Source organism: Clytia hemisphaerica, unplaced genomic scaffold (assembly GCF_902728285.1).
Source record: "Clytia hemisphaerica strain Z4C2 unplaced genomic scaffold, Clytia hemisphaerica genome assembly, whole genome shotgun sequence".
NCBI classification, from domain to species: Eukaryota; Metazoa; Cnidaria; class Hydrozoa; order Leptothecata; family Clytiidae; genus Clytia; species Clytia hemisphaerica.
This window is the reverse complement of record NW_027103432.1, coordinates 553,507-567,172: the sequence shown is the minus strand read 5'-3', so window position 1 is coordinate 567,172 and position 13,666 is coordinate 553,507. Positions and strand designations below refer to the sequence as shown.

At 37.6% G+C, this 13,666-nt stretch overlaps 1 protein-coding gene and 1 pseudogene across 1 annotated transcript in view; one reads left to right on the top strand and one right to left on the bottom strand.

The window, feature by feature from the left end:
- Positions 1-2,688: 2,688 nt before the first annotated feature.
- LOC136798104 (fibrocystin-L-like) overlaps positions 2,689-13,666 on the top strand; it is a 53,602-nt gene continuing 42,624 nt past the window's right edge. The window contains exons 1-4 of the mRNA XM_067054691.1: positions 2,689-2,739; positions 4,049-4,119; positions 6,961-7,047; positions 7,522-7,648. Coding sequence (XP_066910792.1) covers positions 4,056-4,119; positions 6,961-7,047; positions 7,522-7,648 — 278 coding nt within the window. The 5' untranslated portion in view covers positions 2,689-2,739; positions 4,049-4,055. The remainder of the gene's footprint in view (positions 2,740-4,048; positions 4,120-6,960; positions 7,048-7,521; positions 7,649-13,666) is intronic.
- LOC136798100 (trichohyalin-like) lies at positions 7,856-13,395 on the bottom strand (annotated as a pseudogene).

Here is a 13,666-nt window from a genome sequence, read left to right as displayed (position 1 = left end):
TCTACCATAAAAGAAACTACAAAATTCAGTAAATATAAACCTTACCCATAGACAAGGTGTCAGGCATTTATTTTATGTTGAAAAACAATTGTTTGTGGGTGGTCTTGAGGAAAACAATCCCTTCTAACTAATATTGCCAAAAAAGCAACAGCAAAGATTTTAAGCTCTCTAGCCTTCAAGAATATTCTTCTTCACCAAACCAGAACCTAGTGCTCCAAGAAAACAACCATGGATGATAAAGTTCACTCATGTCGTGTGCTTGCAACTGCTTCCCCTTTCTGCCTTTCCTTCCTTCGATGTTTTTTTGTTTTGGTTTTCTCTCCCAAGCTCGGCAATAAATCTACGGGATTTTTTCGCAAAAATCACCGACCCTTCTCCATGGTCGGTCAGGGCAAAGTAAAATCAAGAAAAACGCCGAGTTGATATCGTCCGTAAACACAGACTCTATCCGCCGCGAAACATATTACGTTTTAGATAATATACAAACTATGTTATATCATAATAATACATTATACGGACGATAGCATCGTCTAGAATTTATCATGCTGTAAATAGACTATTAATCACTTTACCATGCCTACGGGCTAAAGACCAACGGATAAAAATGATCCATGTATTATGATTTTGGGGACATTTGTTTATTAGCACAAAATATGTTAAAGTCGGTACATAGAAATCTTTATGCTTTAATGAGGTTACTGGCCACTAGATAGCACGCTATTAAAGAAGAGAAATTCGTTCTAAGAAGAATAGCCGATCATTTTAAGTAGCCTGGATAAAATCTATGTGCCTATCTTTGTATAAATGAAGGCTGTAGAAACACCATTATCGTGTTATTACCATCATTATAACTATGACATTTAAAATCTTAAAAATACTTCTATGGAAGTTTGGCAACGAAAGACCCCTTTTTCTTAATCGCCTTCAAACAGATTCTCATATTCCATGATTGACACGTACTTAGAATTTGTCATGAAATTTATCCAGGTCGGTGCACCGCTTTGATCTTTTTCATCCAGATTTTGGCGCGGTGATTGGCTAAAACAGAACAATCGCAACAAAACAAACGTCAATCATGTTCATAAACATTAGAACCCAGTCGATTTCGGTTTTTTGTTTTCAAGCAAAAAGCCGGGGGGGACACTCCAGGTAAGTGACCTACCGGACATGCGGCTCTTAAGGGTAGGTTTTTTGGACTTTGGAAAGTGCACTGTAAGGTTTGATTTGTGAGCAAGTGGGAAAAATTGCTCACTGTAAGGGTGTAAAATTTGAGAAGTTTCAAAAAAATTTGCCCTGAAAAGGGCAAAAAATTCAAAAAATTGCACTATAAGGGTCGATTTTCAGCCAAATTTCTCCTGCACTGTAAGGGTCCGATTTTAGAGACCTGATTTTTGGCCGAACGTACGGTCGTTTTCAAAATCGAGTGCCGCCCCCCCCCCCCCCCCGGGGGCAAAAGGCAACGTGCTCAGATCAACATACTCGCCACGTCCCTCTAGAGCAAAAGTGGAGTGTGCAGAATGAATGATCAGTTTTGAAGATCTGATTCGAAGCCATAATTAATTCCTGACACACGGGGAGATTGTATGCGTACGTTCTTATAAAATTGATTTTTTGAATAATGTGATTAGGATATTCTATTTCTCTTTCTCTAATGAAGTCGTATAATACAAGGGACTAATAAATAGCATTTATCTCACAAAAAAACCTGATTATCTACCACAAAATTTTACACATTACGTTTTTTATATAGGAACTAAATTACTTATCTTGATTTTTTGTGTTTTTTTTATTTTGAACGAAATTCAGATTGACAAGTTATGCTGAATCGTTGGGCAATGCGCTTTATAATGTACTCTCTCTCCAATTCAAGACTTCTATTAATTGATCATTTTTTAAATTCAAACTTAACCCCCTCAAGGGGGGGGGGTTTGTACTTTTACGGTGTGACGGGATTGGCCCTTTTTTAGTACGGTATTACGGGATTTAACGAAAAAAAAGACAGGAAAACGGTATTTTAAAATCAGACGGTGACGGTATTTGGCCTTATTTTTTGTCATTATGCCGGTATTTGAACCTGTAAAAACCGGTGTGACGGTCTTATCATTTTTTTGAATTTTCGGGATTCCGGGATTCAGCAAAAATTTCGACGGGAAAACGGTATTTCGAACCCCTATAAACCCCCCCCCTCAAGGGGAAACCCGAGTGAAATGTTTCTATAACTCGATCGAAAAGAGTTCTTCCGGTTTGACTTCGAATTAGTGAGAGTTAGCTGTGTAAGTGATTTCACTACTGTAAAAAACTATCAGAAAATAAACATTGTTTCTGATCGAATCGAATTACGTTTCATAATAATGCTGAACCTTGTCACATAAGGGAAAAATATGATTCCTCCTATATTTGCCATAAGAATGCTGACGGGAATCGTTTCAGCGACTTGTACACAATAACCATAGGAGTTCCCCTTAAATGTTTGTGAGATTCATTCATGCCCCCCGTTAGGTTATTCTTATAGCTAAATCATTAGTAAAGTATCATGCGAATTATAAGACTAAAGTTATAATGAAAGCTATTTTATCCTTTTGTAATACTAGTATTTTAATGATCTTAATGAACTTTACTAAAGCTTGTTCTCAAACCACAGAGGCATCGAGTGAAAGGAGAAATTTTATTACGTACGGATTCAGTTTTTTTTATAATTGCTTGTGTGTTAGAGTGAGCTGGATCTCCTCTAAAGATAAGGTAAGTGGATGATTATTACATAATTTATTCGCGAACACACATGCGACTCTTGCTTAGTTGAACTCTAATTGAATTCGAGTCCCTATGAAATTTGAATAGATAAATAGTTTGCCGCTCGTGTTAAATCAGTGAAACTCAACTTTTTGGACCTTCTTTTTTCGAGGGACTTTGTTTCGTCTATTAAAAGTTAAGAAATAACCTCAAAAAATGAACGTTTTAGTAGGATGAAAATATCAGCTTTTTCACATAATTTGAACGATATTATTGTCTTCTCAATTATGTTTATCGTGGGATTTTTACAGATTTTAAACCTTTAAATAAAAGGTTTTGAGCTAACTTAACTTTTTTACTTAGTTTGTTTCGCATGTGCTAATTTTAGTTAGGTTTAAAGCCTTTTTGTGACTCATTTTATAATTATTTCAGAGTTCAACTTCGTACCAAAACAATGGCATTTTTCAGACCACATCATTAAAATTCTCTCAGTATTTTAGTCTGTGTATTATCGTATTATCATTACACGGTATTATTATTTTGTCATCAAATCTTTTTCATCTATGTATCAGCTGCCTAGATTTTTCAAAACAGCAAATCTGTCATTGTATCAATTCCAAAGAATTCTTTCTTGGTTCGAAATCTAATTATTGTGTATCGAGAACTTTGTGGCCATAATTTCACTCTATCGAAATTCTCTTGTTGAATTTGATTCCCAACTTCATGTCAACCATCCATGTTAAATAAGGCAAATTTTCCGGAATACCCACGAGAAGGTTGAAGAAACTCCGGTTGTTAAAAATAGGCAGAAATTGAAGAAAGAACTCTGAAATCTTGAAGAGAGATCCACAGGGTCCCTAAAAATTGCTCATAGTCTCAGCAAATACTGTCCAAAGTCCAGTAGGTCTAGAGCATTTGACATAACTGAAATGACCGAGCATTTCGTCAAACAAGTGCGATTTCTCTCAAAAGTCCACTTTTTGTTGATACACTCTTTACTTTTTATAAGAAGCAGTAAAAATTTGCTGAAGCTCGACTGCTCTTATTTTTTGGCACTTTAAGCCTTAAACTGTTCTTATCCTGTTCTTATTTATAAGGTGTAATTGGGGCATCTTAGACTTTATACTCAATTTTCACTACTCTGACCCCCAATTTGCTTGAAATTGAATAATTTCAGACTCAGTACTATTCTTAAATTGTTCTAATTGCGATTTTTAGCCTCATTATTGTTCTTATGAAATTGTTGTTATGTTCTTATAAAAGAAAAAGAGTGTAATAAATTCAATCGTTTTTACATTTTCCACCTTCACTTTTTCAGCACTTTAATGCGAATGACAATGCGATTCATATTATGGACTTGGCTACTTTGTCTGCTCAACATATTTTTTGGTAAGTTTAGTTTTATAACGTTCTCTTTATTTTTAGCTACCCATTCAGGTCTTTCTAAACTCCACAGTGCAACGTCTTTTGCCAATACGTCTCTTTTGGAATAGCTACTTGGTTGCAAAAATGACGTATTGGGTAAGAAAAACAAGTAAATTTACATAATTTCCTGAAGAAAAATGACTGTGGAGTATAATTTTGTTAAAATAATGGCGAGTGAACATAACAGACTTTTAAGAACATTGAATAATTAATCAAAGCGAAATCAAATACGTCCGAGTTCGATTCCCACTCTAGTACTACGGTTCACTTGGCAAGTGAACACACCTTCGCCCGGGTCAACCCATACCATGTGAGGGGAATTGAGTACCACTACACTCTGATAGAAGATTGTGGGTGATATGCCAGACATTTGTGGTGTCACTCATCCTGTTCTGCGCCTGCGACGAGCTATATGTGGGTAAGCATATAGTTCGAGTGTCACCACTATGAATCGTGGTATCTGTGTCTCGCGTGCACAGAACCAGCGGTGTCTGGACAGCGCTAAGCGTTCCAACTTAAGGAGGAATTCCTACTTCGTAAGGAGTAGGGCCCATTCTCCAATGGGAAGGGCTCATATCATATCGGATCAAATACAATGAATACCTTAAATCACTTTTAATTGATCGATTTTCAGTTCAAATCACTAATTGTTACTTAGTAACCGATAACTGGTTTTCAAAACCATGTTGTAATACGTTGAGACTTTTTAACAATAAAATTGCAATACATTTAAGATGTAATTTTAAAAACTTTGATAAACTGATAATGGTTGGTTTCCGAACCAACTTTTCGTAATCTTTAAAAAGAATTTAAGAGATTTGTTCCTCTTTTTCACATTTCTCATGTTTTAAGTTGCTTCGAATCCGAAATGTTTTAGATTTCGAAATACAACTTATTTTCAAAATTGGAATTATTTGCTTGCCGATCTGGTTTTTCTATCCTATTAAATGCAACACACTCTCTAAATCGATGTCATAAAAAAACAATGGTACGCTTGCGTAATCGAGATTTGGGTAACCTTCAAGTGAGACCACCTCACAAAGCAAATGATCCGCTTATATTGTAGGATAAACTTTGTTAATGAAAACACATAGGAGAGGATAAACTAAAAGTTAATTAGATTTCTTTTAATGATCAATAAAACTTTTAAAGACCAACTAATTATATCTATATTAGTGACTTATATCGTATAAGCCTAATCATTGTTGGATGGTTCAAGGTCGCGATTTAGCTAAACACGAACCGGTTTTGATTAGAATCAACGAAAACCATCGATTTCAATGCTAGATTTAAAACCCTTGGATGGGAATCCAGCCACTTATTTCCCTTCCAAAACGCGTGACCCCGTGGTTTTAACGCAAACTCCAGGTTTCGAAAAATACCATATACTGTTTAAAAATAAAGAAAGGGCTAGACTCAATTCGATATTCTAAATGCGGCGCATAAATGTCTCTTGAGGCCTCACTTTTGCGATCGAACTTCTTCGATTAAAGCTTCCACGCTATTGGTCAAACGAAAAATTAAACCGTACCATTGGCGCGATCTGACGTAGAGTTTGAAAAAAGTTGAAATGTATTCAACTTTTTTTCGAGCGCACGCTACATTTTTATGACGTAATCTTTTTTCCAAGCAAAAAGGATTGAAGCATGGCGTTCTAAAGTTACTTTAGAACGTCATGGATTGAAACCAAAAGGTGCTATCACAGTGCGCACAAGTGGAGACCGGCCTTTAGACTAGTAACATTCTCAAATTCTCAACTTTTTAGTCAGATTTTTTTTATTTAAAAGTCGTAGCAAGACTTATCTTGATTCAAGATAGCCTGTATTGACATTGAAGTAAATAGAATCACAAAGGGCTCAAGAAAATAGCAAGAAATATCAAGAAACAAATAACTACACGTGTTTTTTTATAAGAACAATCTATATAAGAACACAAGGCTTCGATGGCCAAAATGTTAAGAACAAGTTGAGAACATTTTAAGGCTTTGCAGACTCTGAAACACCCAATCTTTTAGGAAAATGGACAAAAATGCTCGAAAAATGGTGAAAATAAGAACATGTTAAGAACATTTTCGGCTTAAAACTCAAAAAGTTAAGAACATCCGAAGGCTTCAAAAGTTTTGGATGTTCTTATAAAAAACGTGTAACTTACAATTGCTGTACGCTGCTTCGTGCATTAAACACTGTGTAGCAAGTGTAAGTGTTAGCTTGTATATTGATACAAATTAAAGAAATGAAAGCGATGGCGATGATTTTTGGTATATTTTGGAGCATCGTCGTTCTTATAAAAAAAGAAAGAGTCTAATCAGTTAATCAGTTTAACGGATCGTGATGATATTTTAATCTTGCTCAAACTATTAAAAGTTCTTCCTACCCATAATCGCTCAATTAATCACACACACTATTCAAATAGAATAGCTTAATTTATATAGTGAGGAAATGCTAAATTGTGTAGGTTGGATTTTCACATCTGTTATAGAATGTGTCACGCAAATTTCATTACCGCTTCTAAAAACCTATTTAACACTTGAGAACCCTTGAGAACGGACCGAGTCCGAAACATGTCGGGAAAAATCAAAATATAATAGCCGCATTCTTTTTCGCCGTTCAACATATTTAACACACTCTTTACAAGTTCTGGGTTTTGGACCTACCCTGGCGGAGATCCTATAAATTAACAAAAAAATATCTCTCTTTGCTCAAAAGTTGGTAGGCTGATCCAAGTCTCCCCGTTTCCGGCGGGCCTGACTTTTAGTGCAGTTGAAAAAAGAAAACTCACATATAATATTTCTTGTTCTTTTTCTAGTTACATGCGACAATGGAAAAGTGACGAGTATATCACCGAACGTTGGTAGTGTAAGAGGGAATTTACCAGTCACCATCAAAGGAGAAGGTACTTTATATTTCATAAGGGGGAATCCCACTTGTTCTACAGTAAGCATACTGGTCGCTTAGTTGTTCGACAGTTATTAGTTCGACATCTACTGTTCGACTGCATAGTTGTTCGACATCCACTTGTTCGACACTCAAAGATTTTTTTATAAGAACATCTGAAAGTTATGAGGCCTGTGGCTGTTCTTAACTTTTTGTGTTTTAAGTCTAAAAATGTTCTTTGAAATGTTCTTATTTTCGCCTTTTTGTGAGTATTTTTCTTCAGTTTTCTAAGAAACTCGGCATAGTTTCCTCCCCCATTTCTTTTTCGGAGGAAAATGGCAATTATTGTTTTGAATTTATTTTCCACTACAACAGGTTACTCTACAATGTAATGTATGATGGGCGCTAGAATAAGGCTTTATGTCAGTTGAGGGAATTAAACACCAGTGAGAGGGCGGTACATTTCAACCAATATTTTCTTTTCTTTATAAAGGTTTTTCGACCAATCAGTATGAAGGGAAGAATGAAGTGTTTTTTATTCACCGCCAAACTGGATCAGTTTTACAATGTAGCGTCATGGATCAAGCTACCACGGATAAACAAATTAAATGTGAAACTCCGTAGGTTTAATAAACTTTTTGTTATTTTATTCTTGCGAAAGTTTCCCGACTCCGTTAAAGTTGACCAACATTGTGATTAAGCATTTATAATAGATCTTTTCATAATTTAAGTTACAGGAACGCTTACCTCGTTTTCAGAATTTTTTTTATCATAATTGATTACGATATACGTATTATTCCTTTTTGGACATACCCCGGTGGGGAAGAGGTCCTATAAATTAACTGATGTTCGTTCGTTCGTTAGTTAGTTACCAACTTTTCTCGAGATTGGCTCATTAGTTTTTCCAGATTTTTAATGCCCAAAATGTGACGGAGCCCGATTTCCAAAAAAAATCATTTCCGGCCGCAAATGCCGGAAATATGCCGGTTTATGTTTTTGACGCATTCAAAATTTGTTTTTGTATGTGGAACAGTTTACATTTTAAGAACTCTTCCACTTTACCCACCACTGACCCTTTCTAAGCTTTTTACTCCTGTAAAGAGATTTGAGTGCATTTCATGAAGTGAAACAACTTATGAAAGTATGAATTTTCTTTTTGGACCTACCCCGGTGGGGTGAAGGTCCTATAAATTAACCCGTGTTCGTTAGTTAGTTAGTTCGTTCGTTCGTTCGTTCGTTCGTTCGTTCGTTCGTTAGTTACCAACTTTTCTCGAGATTGGCTCATTCAATTTTTCTGATTTTTTGCACAAAGGTGCATTACTATAAACCCTCGAATGTGACGGAGCCCGATTTACGAAAAAAAAATTTTCCCGGCCGGTAGAACCGGAAATGTCCCGAAAAAAGCGGTTTTTTGAGATTTTCTCGAGATTTTATCATTAGTTTTTTGCGATTTTTTGCCCATAGATGCACATTAATACTGCCGAAAAGGTGTCGAAAACCGTTTGCCGAAAAAAAATTTTTTCCGGTCTGTAGAACCGGAAATGTGCCGGAAATCGTCGTTTTTTCACATTTCCGTCACATTTTTTCAACTTATTTAATTGTTTCTTTACAGAAAAATGTTCTTTATGATGATGCCCAAAACTTAGCATCGTTTGATTTCCAAAAAAATCATCCTTTGAATCCGGAACTCCTTAAAAATCGCCGGAACAGCCGAAAACCGGCGTAAAACGGTTTTCCTTCATTTTTTCAACTTATACTCGACAGACTTTCATGATTTTTTGCACAATGATGTAAAATGGCAATACCCAAAATGTGACAGAGCCCAATTTTCGAAAAAGAAATTTTTCCGGCCGCTAGAACCGGAAATGTCCCGAAAAAAGCGGTTTTTTGAGATTTTCTCGAGATTTTATCATTAGTTTTTTGCGATTTTTTGCCCATAGATGCACATTAATACTGCCGAAAAGGCAAAAATTTTTTGCACAATGATGTAAAATGGCAATGCCCAAAATGTGACAGAGCCCAATTTTCGAAAAAGAAATTTTTCCGGCCGCTAGAACCGGAAATGTCCCGAAAAAAGTGGTTTTTTGAGATTTTCTCGAGATTTTATCATTAGTTTTTTGCGATTTTTTGCCCATAGATGCACATTAATACTGCCGAAAAGGTGTCGAAAACCGTTTGCCGAAAAAAAATTTTTTCCGGTCTGTAGAACCGGAAATGTGCCGGAAATCGTCGTTTTTTTTTCACATTTCCGTCACATTTTTTCAACTTATTTAATTGTTTCTTTACTTTTACAGAAAATGTTCTTTATGATGATGCCCAAACTTAGCATCGTTTGATTTCCAAAAAAATCATCCTTTGAATCCGGAACTCCTTAAAAATCGCCGGAACAGCCGAAAAAACCGGCGTAAAAACGGTTTTCCTTCATTTTTTCAACTTTTTTTTCAACTTATACTCGATAGATTTTCATGATTTTTTGCACAATGATGTAAAATGGCAATGCCCAAAATGTGACAGGGCCCAATTTTCGAAAAAGAAATTTTTCCGGCCGCTAGAACCGGGAATGTCCCGAAAAAAGCGGTTTTTTGAGATTTTCTCATTACTTCCATTAAATTCTAATTATTCGTTTTATAAATAGGTAGGTCCATTAAAGTATTACTTGTTTTATCTTTTTTGTTTCGTGTGACTCATTTCATAGCTGTTCACCTTCCACGCATCAAAACTTTTTATTCAGTAGAAAAAGCTTGGAAAGCCATCCGAAACAAACGTTTAATTTATGTTTTGGTTGTATTGAAAATTTGTCTTTGTGTGTGGAACAATCTACATTTTGAGAACTGTTCCACTTTACCCACCGCTGACCCCTTTCTAAGCTTTTTACTCCTGTAAAGAGATTTGAGTGCATTTCATGAAGTGAAACAACTTTTGAAAGTATGAATTTTCTTTTTTTATCTTTTTTTTTTCGTTTGACTCATTCCATAGCTGTTCACCTTCCACGCATCAAAACTTTTTATTCAGTAGAAAAAGCTTGGAAAGCCATCCGAAACAAACGCTTTAATTTATGTTTTAGTTGTATTGAAAATTTGTCTTTGTGTGTGGAACAATCTACATTTTGAGAACTGTTCCACTTTACCCACCACTGACCCCTTTCTAAGCTTTTTACTCCAGTAAAGAGATTTGAGTGCATTTCATGAAGTGAAACAACTTTTGAAAGTATGAATTTTCTCTTTTTGTCTTTTTTTTTTTCTTTTTCGTGTGACTCGTTTCATAGTTGTTCACCTTCCACGCATCAAAACTTTTTATACAGTAGAAAAAGCTTGGAAAGCCATCCGAAACAAAATTTAATTTTATATGTTTTGACTGTATTGAAAATTTGTTTTTGTGTGCGGAACTGTCTACATTTTGAGAACTGTTCCACTTTACCCACCACTGACCCCTTTCTAAGCTTTTTACTCCAGTAAAGAGATTTGAGTGCATTTCATGAAGTGAAACAACTTTTGAAAGTATGAATTTTCTCTTTTTGTCTTTTTTTTTCTTTTTCGTGTGACTCGTTTCATAGTTGTTCACCTTCCACGCATCAAAACTTTTTATTCAGTAGAAAAAGCTTGGAAAGCCATCCGAAACAAACGCTTTAATTTTTATCTTGGTCGCATTGAAAATTAGTTTTTGTGAGTTGAACAATCTACATTTTGAGAACTGTTCCACTACTTTACCCACCACTGATCCCTTTTTTAAAGCTTTTTGGACCTACCTCCGGGTACCCCGGTAAAGAGATTTGAGTGCGTTTCATGAAGTGAAACAACTTATGAAAGTATGAATTTTCTTTTTTTTTGTCTTTTTTTTCGTGTTGTTCACCTTCCACGCATCAAAACTTTTTATTCAGTAGAAAAAGCTTGGAAATCTTTCAGAAACAAACTCTTTAATTCTTTTTTATTTATTTTTTGGTCGCGTTGAAAAGTTGGTTTTAAGTATGAAACAGTCGATTTAAAGACTTTTCTTATTCACCCGACACTGACCTTTTTGCAAGCATTCTTTTCTTCCCTCTCAATCCGTTCTCGTTCCCTCCTATGCTTCTGTTCTCGTTTCCCCTATCCTTCCGTTCTCGTTAACTCTTATCCTTCCGTTCTTGCTCCCTCTTTATCATTCCGTTCTCGTTTCCCCCTTATCCTTCCGTTCTCGTTCCTTCTCATCCTTCCGTTCTCATTTCCCCTATCCTTCCGTTCTCGTTCCCTCTTATCCTTCCGTTCTTTCTCCCTCTTATCCTTCTGTTCTCGTTCCCTCTTATCCTTCCGTTCTCGCTCCCTCTTATCCTTCCGTTCTCGTTCCCTCCTTCCGTTCTTGTTCCCTCTTATCCTTCCGTTTTCGTTCCCTCTTTTCCTTCCGTTCTCGTTCCCTCTTATCCTTCCGTTCTCGTTCCCTTGTATCATTCCGTTCTCGTTCTCTCTTATCCTTCCGTTCTTGCTCCCTCTTATCCTTCCGTTCTCGCTCCCTCTTATCCTTCCGTTCTCGTTCCCTCGTATCCTTCCGTTCTCGTTCCCTCGTATCCTTCTGTTCTCGTTCCCTCTTATCCTTCCGTTCTTGCTCCCTCCTATCCTTCCGTTCTCGTTTCCTCCTATCATTCCCTCCCATCCTTCCGTTCTCGTTTTCCTCTTATCCTTCTGTTCTCGTTCCCTCTTATCCTTCCGTTCTCGTTCTCGTTCCCTCGTATCCTTCCGTTCTTTCCCTCTCCTTCCGTCTTTCCCTCGTATCCGTTCCGTTCTCGTTCCCTCTTATCCTTCCGTTCTTGCTCCCTCCCTCCTCCTCCTTCCTTCTGTTCTCATTTCCTCCTATCATTCCTTCCCATCCTTCCGTTCTCGTTTTCCTCTTATCCTTCTGTTCTCGTTCCCTCGTATCCTTCCGTTCTCGTTCCCTCGTATCCTTCCGTTCTTGCTCCCTCTTATCCTTCCGTTCTCGTTCCTTCTTATCCTTCCGTTCTCGTTCCCTCTTATCCTTCCGTTCTCGTTCCCTCGTATCCTTCCGTTCTTGCTCCCTCTTATCCTTCGTTCTCGTTCCTTCTTATCCATCCGTTCTCGTTCCCTCTTATCCTTCCGTTCTCGTTCCCTCGTATCCTTCCGTTATTGCTCCCTCTCATCCTTCCGTTCTCGTTCCTCTCGTTCCCTCTTATCCTTCCGTTCTTGCTCCCTTCTATCCTTCCGTTCTCGTTTCCTCCTATCATTCCCTCCCATCCTTCCGTTCTCGTTTTCCTCTTATCCTTCTGTTCTCGTTCCCTCTTATCCTTCCGTTCTCGTTCCCTCGTATCCTTCCGTTCTCGTTCCCTCTTATCCTTCCGTTCTCGTTCCCTCGTATCCTTCCGTTCTTGCTCCCTCCTATCCTTCCGTTCTCGTTTCCTCCTATCATTCCTTCCCATCCTTCCGTTCTCGTTTTCCTCTTATCCTTCTGTTCTCGTTCCCTCGTATCCTTCCGTTCTCGTTTCCTCGTATCCTTCCGTTCTTGCTCCCTCTTATCCTTCCGTTCTCGTTCCTTCTTATCCTTCCGTTCTCGTTCCCTCTTATCCTTCCGTTCTCGTTCCCTCGTATCCTTCCGTTCTTGCTCCCTCTTATCCTTCGTTCTCGTTCCTTCGTATCCTTCCGTTATTGCTCCCTCTCATCCTTCCGTTCTGGTTCCCTCTTATCCTTCCGTTCTTGCTCCCTCCTATCCTTCCGTTCTCGTTTCCTCTTATCATTCCCTCCCATCCTTCCGTTCTCGTTTTCCTCTTATCCTTCTGTTCTCGTTCCCTCTTATCCTTCCGTTCTCGTTCCCTCGTATCCTTCCGTTCTCGTTCCCTCGTATCCTTCCGTTCTTGCTCCCTCGTATCCTTCCGTTCTCGTTTCCTCCTATCATTCCTTCCCATCCTTCCGTTCTCGTTTTCCTCTGATCCTTCTGTTCTTGTTCCCTCGTATCCTTCCGTTCTCGTTCCCTCGTATCCTTCCGTTCTTGCTCCCTCTTATCCTTCCGTTCTCGTTCCTTCTTATCCTTCCGTTCTCGTTCCCTCCTATCCTTCCGTTCTCGTTCCCTCGTATCCTTCCGTTCTTGCTCCCTCTTATCCTTCCGTTCTCGTTCCCCCCTCTCATTCCGTTCTCGTTCCCTATCCTTCCGTTCTCGTTCCCTCGTATCCTTCCGTTCTTGCTCCCTCTTATCCTTCCGTTCTCGTTCCCTCGTATCCTTCCGTTCTCGTTTCCCTCCTATCCTTCCCTTCTTCCTCCCTACCGCTCTTCCATTTTTGCTTCCGACCCTTTTATTCTGTATCATTACAATCTTTTTCCTTCCGAACTATGCGTTTTGACATAGCTAAAAACACTGCTCCTCCTGTGATAAAGTTTGTCTAGACTTACTTTGTCCTACAAATAATAATGTGAAAGAGATCATAATGTGAAAGAGATCATAATTTACAAGTAATTGCTTCTGGTCTGTTTCAATGAAAATTATGCTTTTTCTGTGAATAAATTAACAGTAGCCACTTTGAAATAGAGTTTGACAAGTATGAAACATACTTAAAAATTTCGTTTAGATTAGAGAAATTGAGCTACTTTATATGAACCCGTAAAATGTTGAAGCAGAAAATTTGTAAAACATAAAAAAATGAAGCGACTGCTTAAGTAGAAATT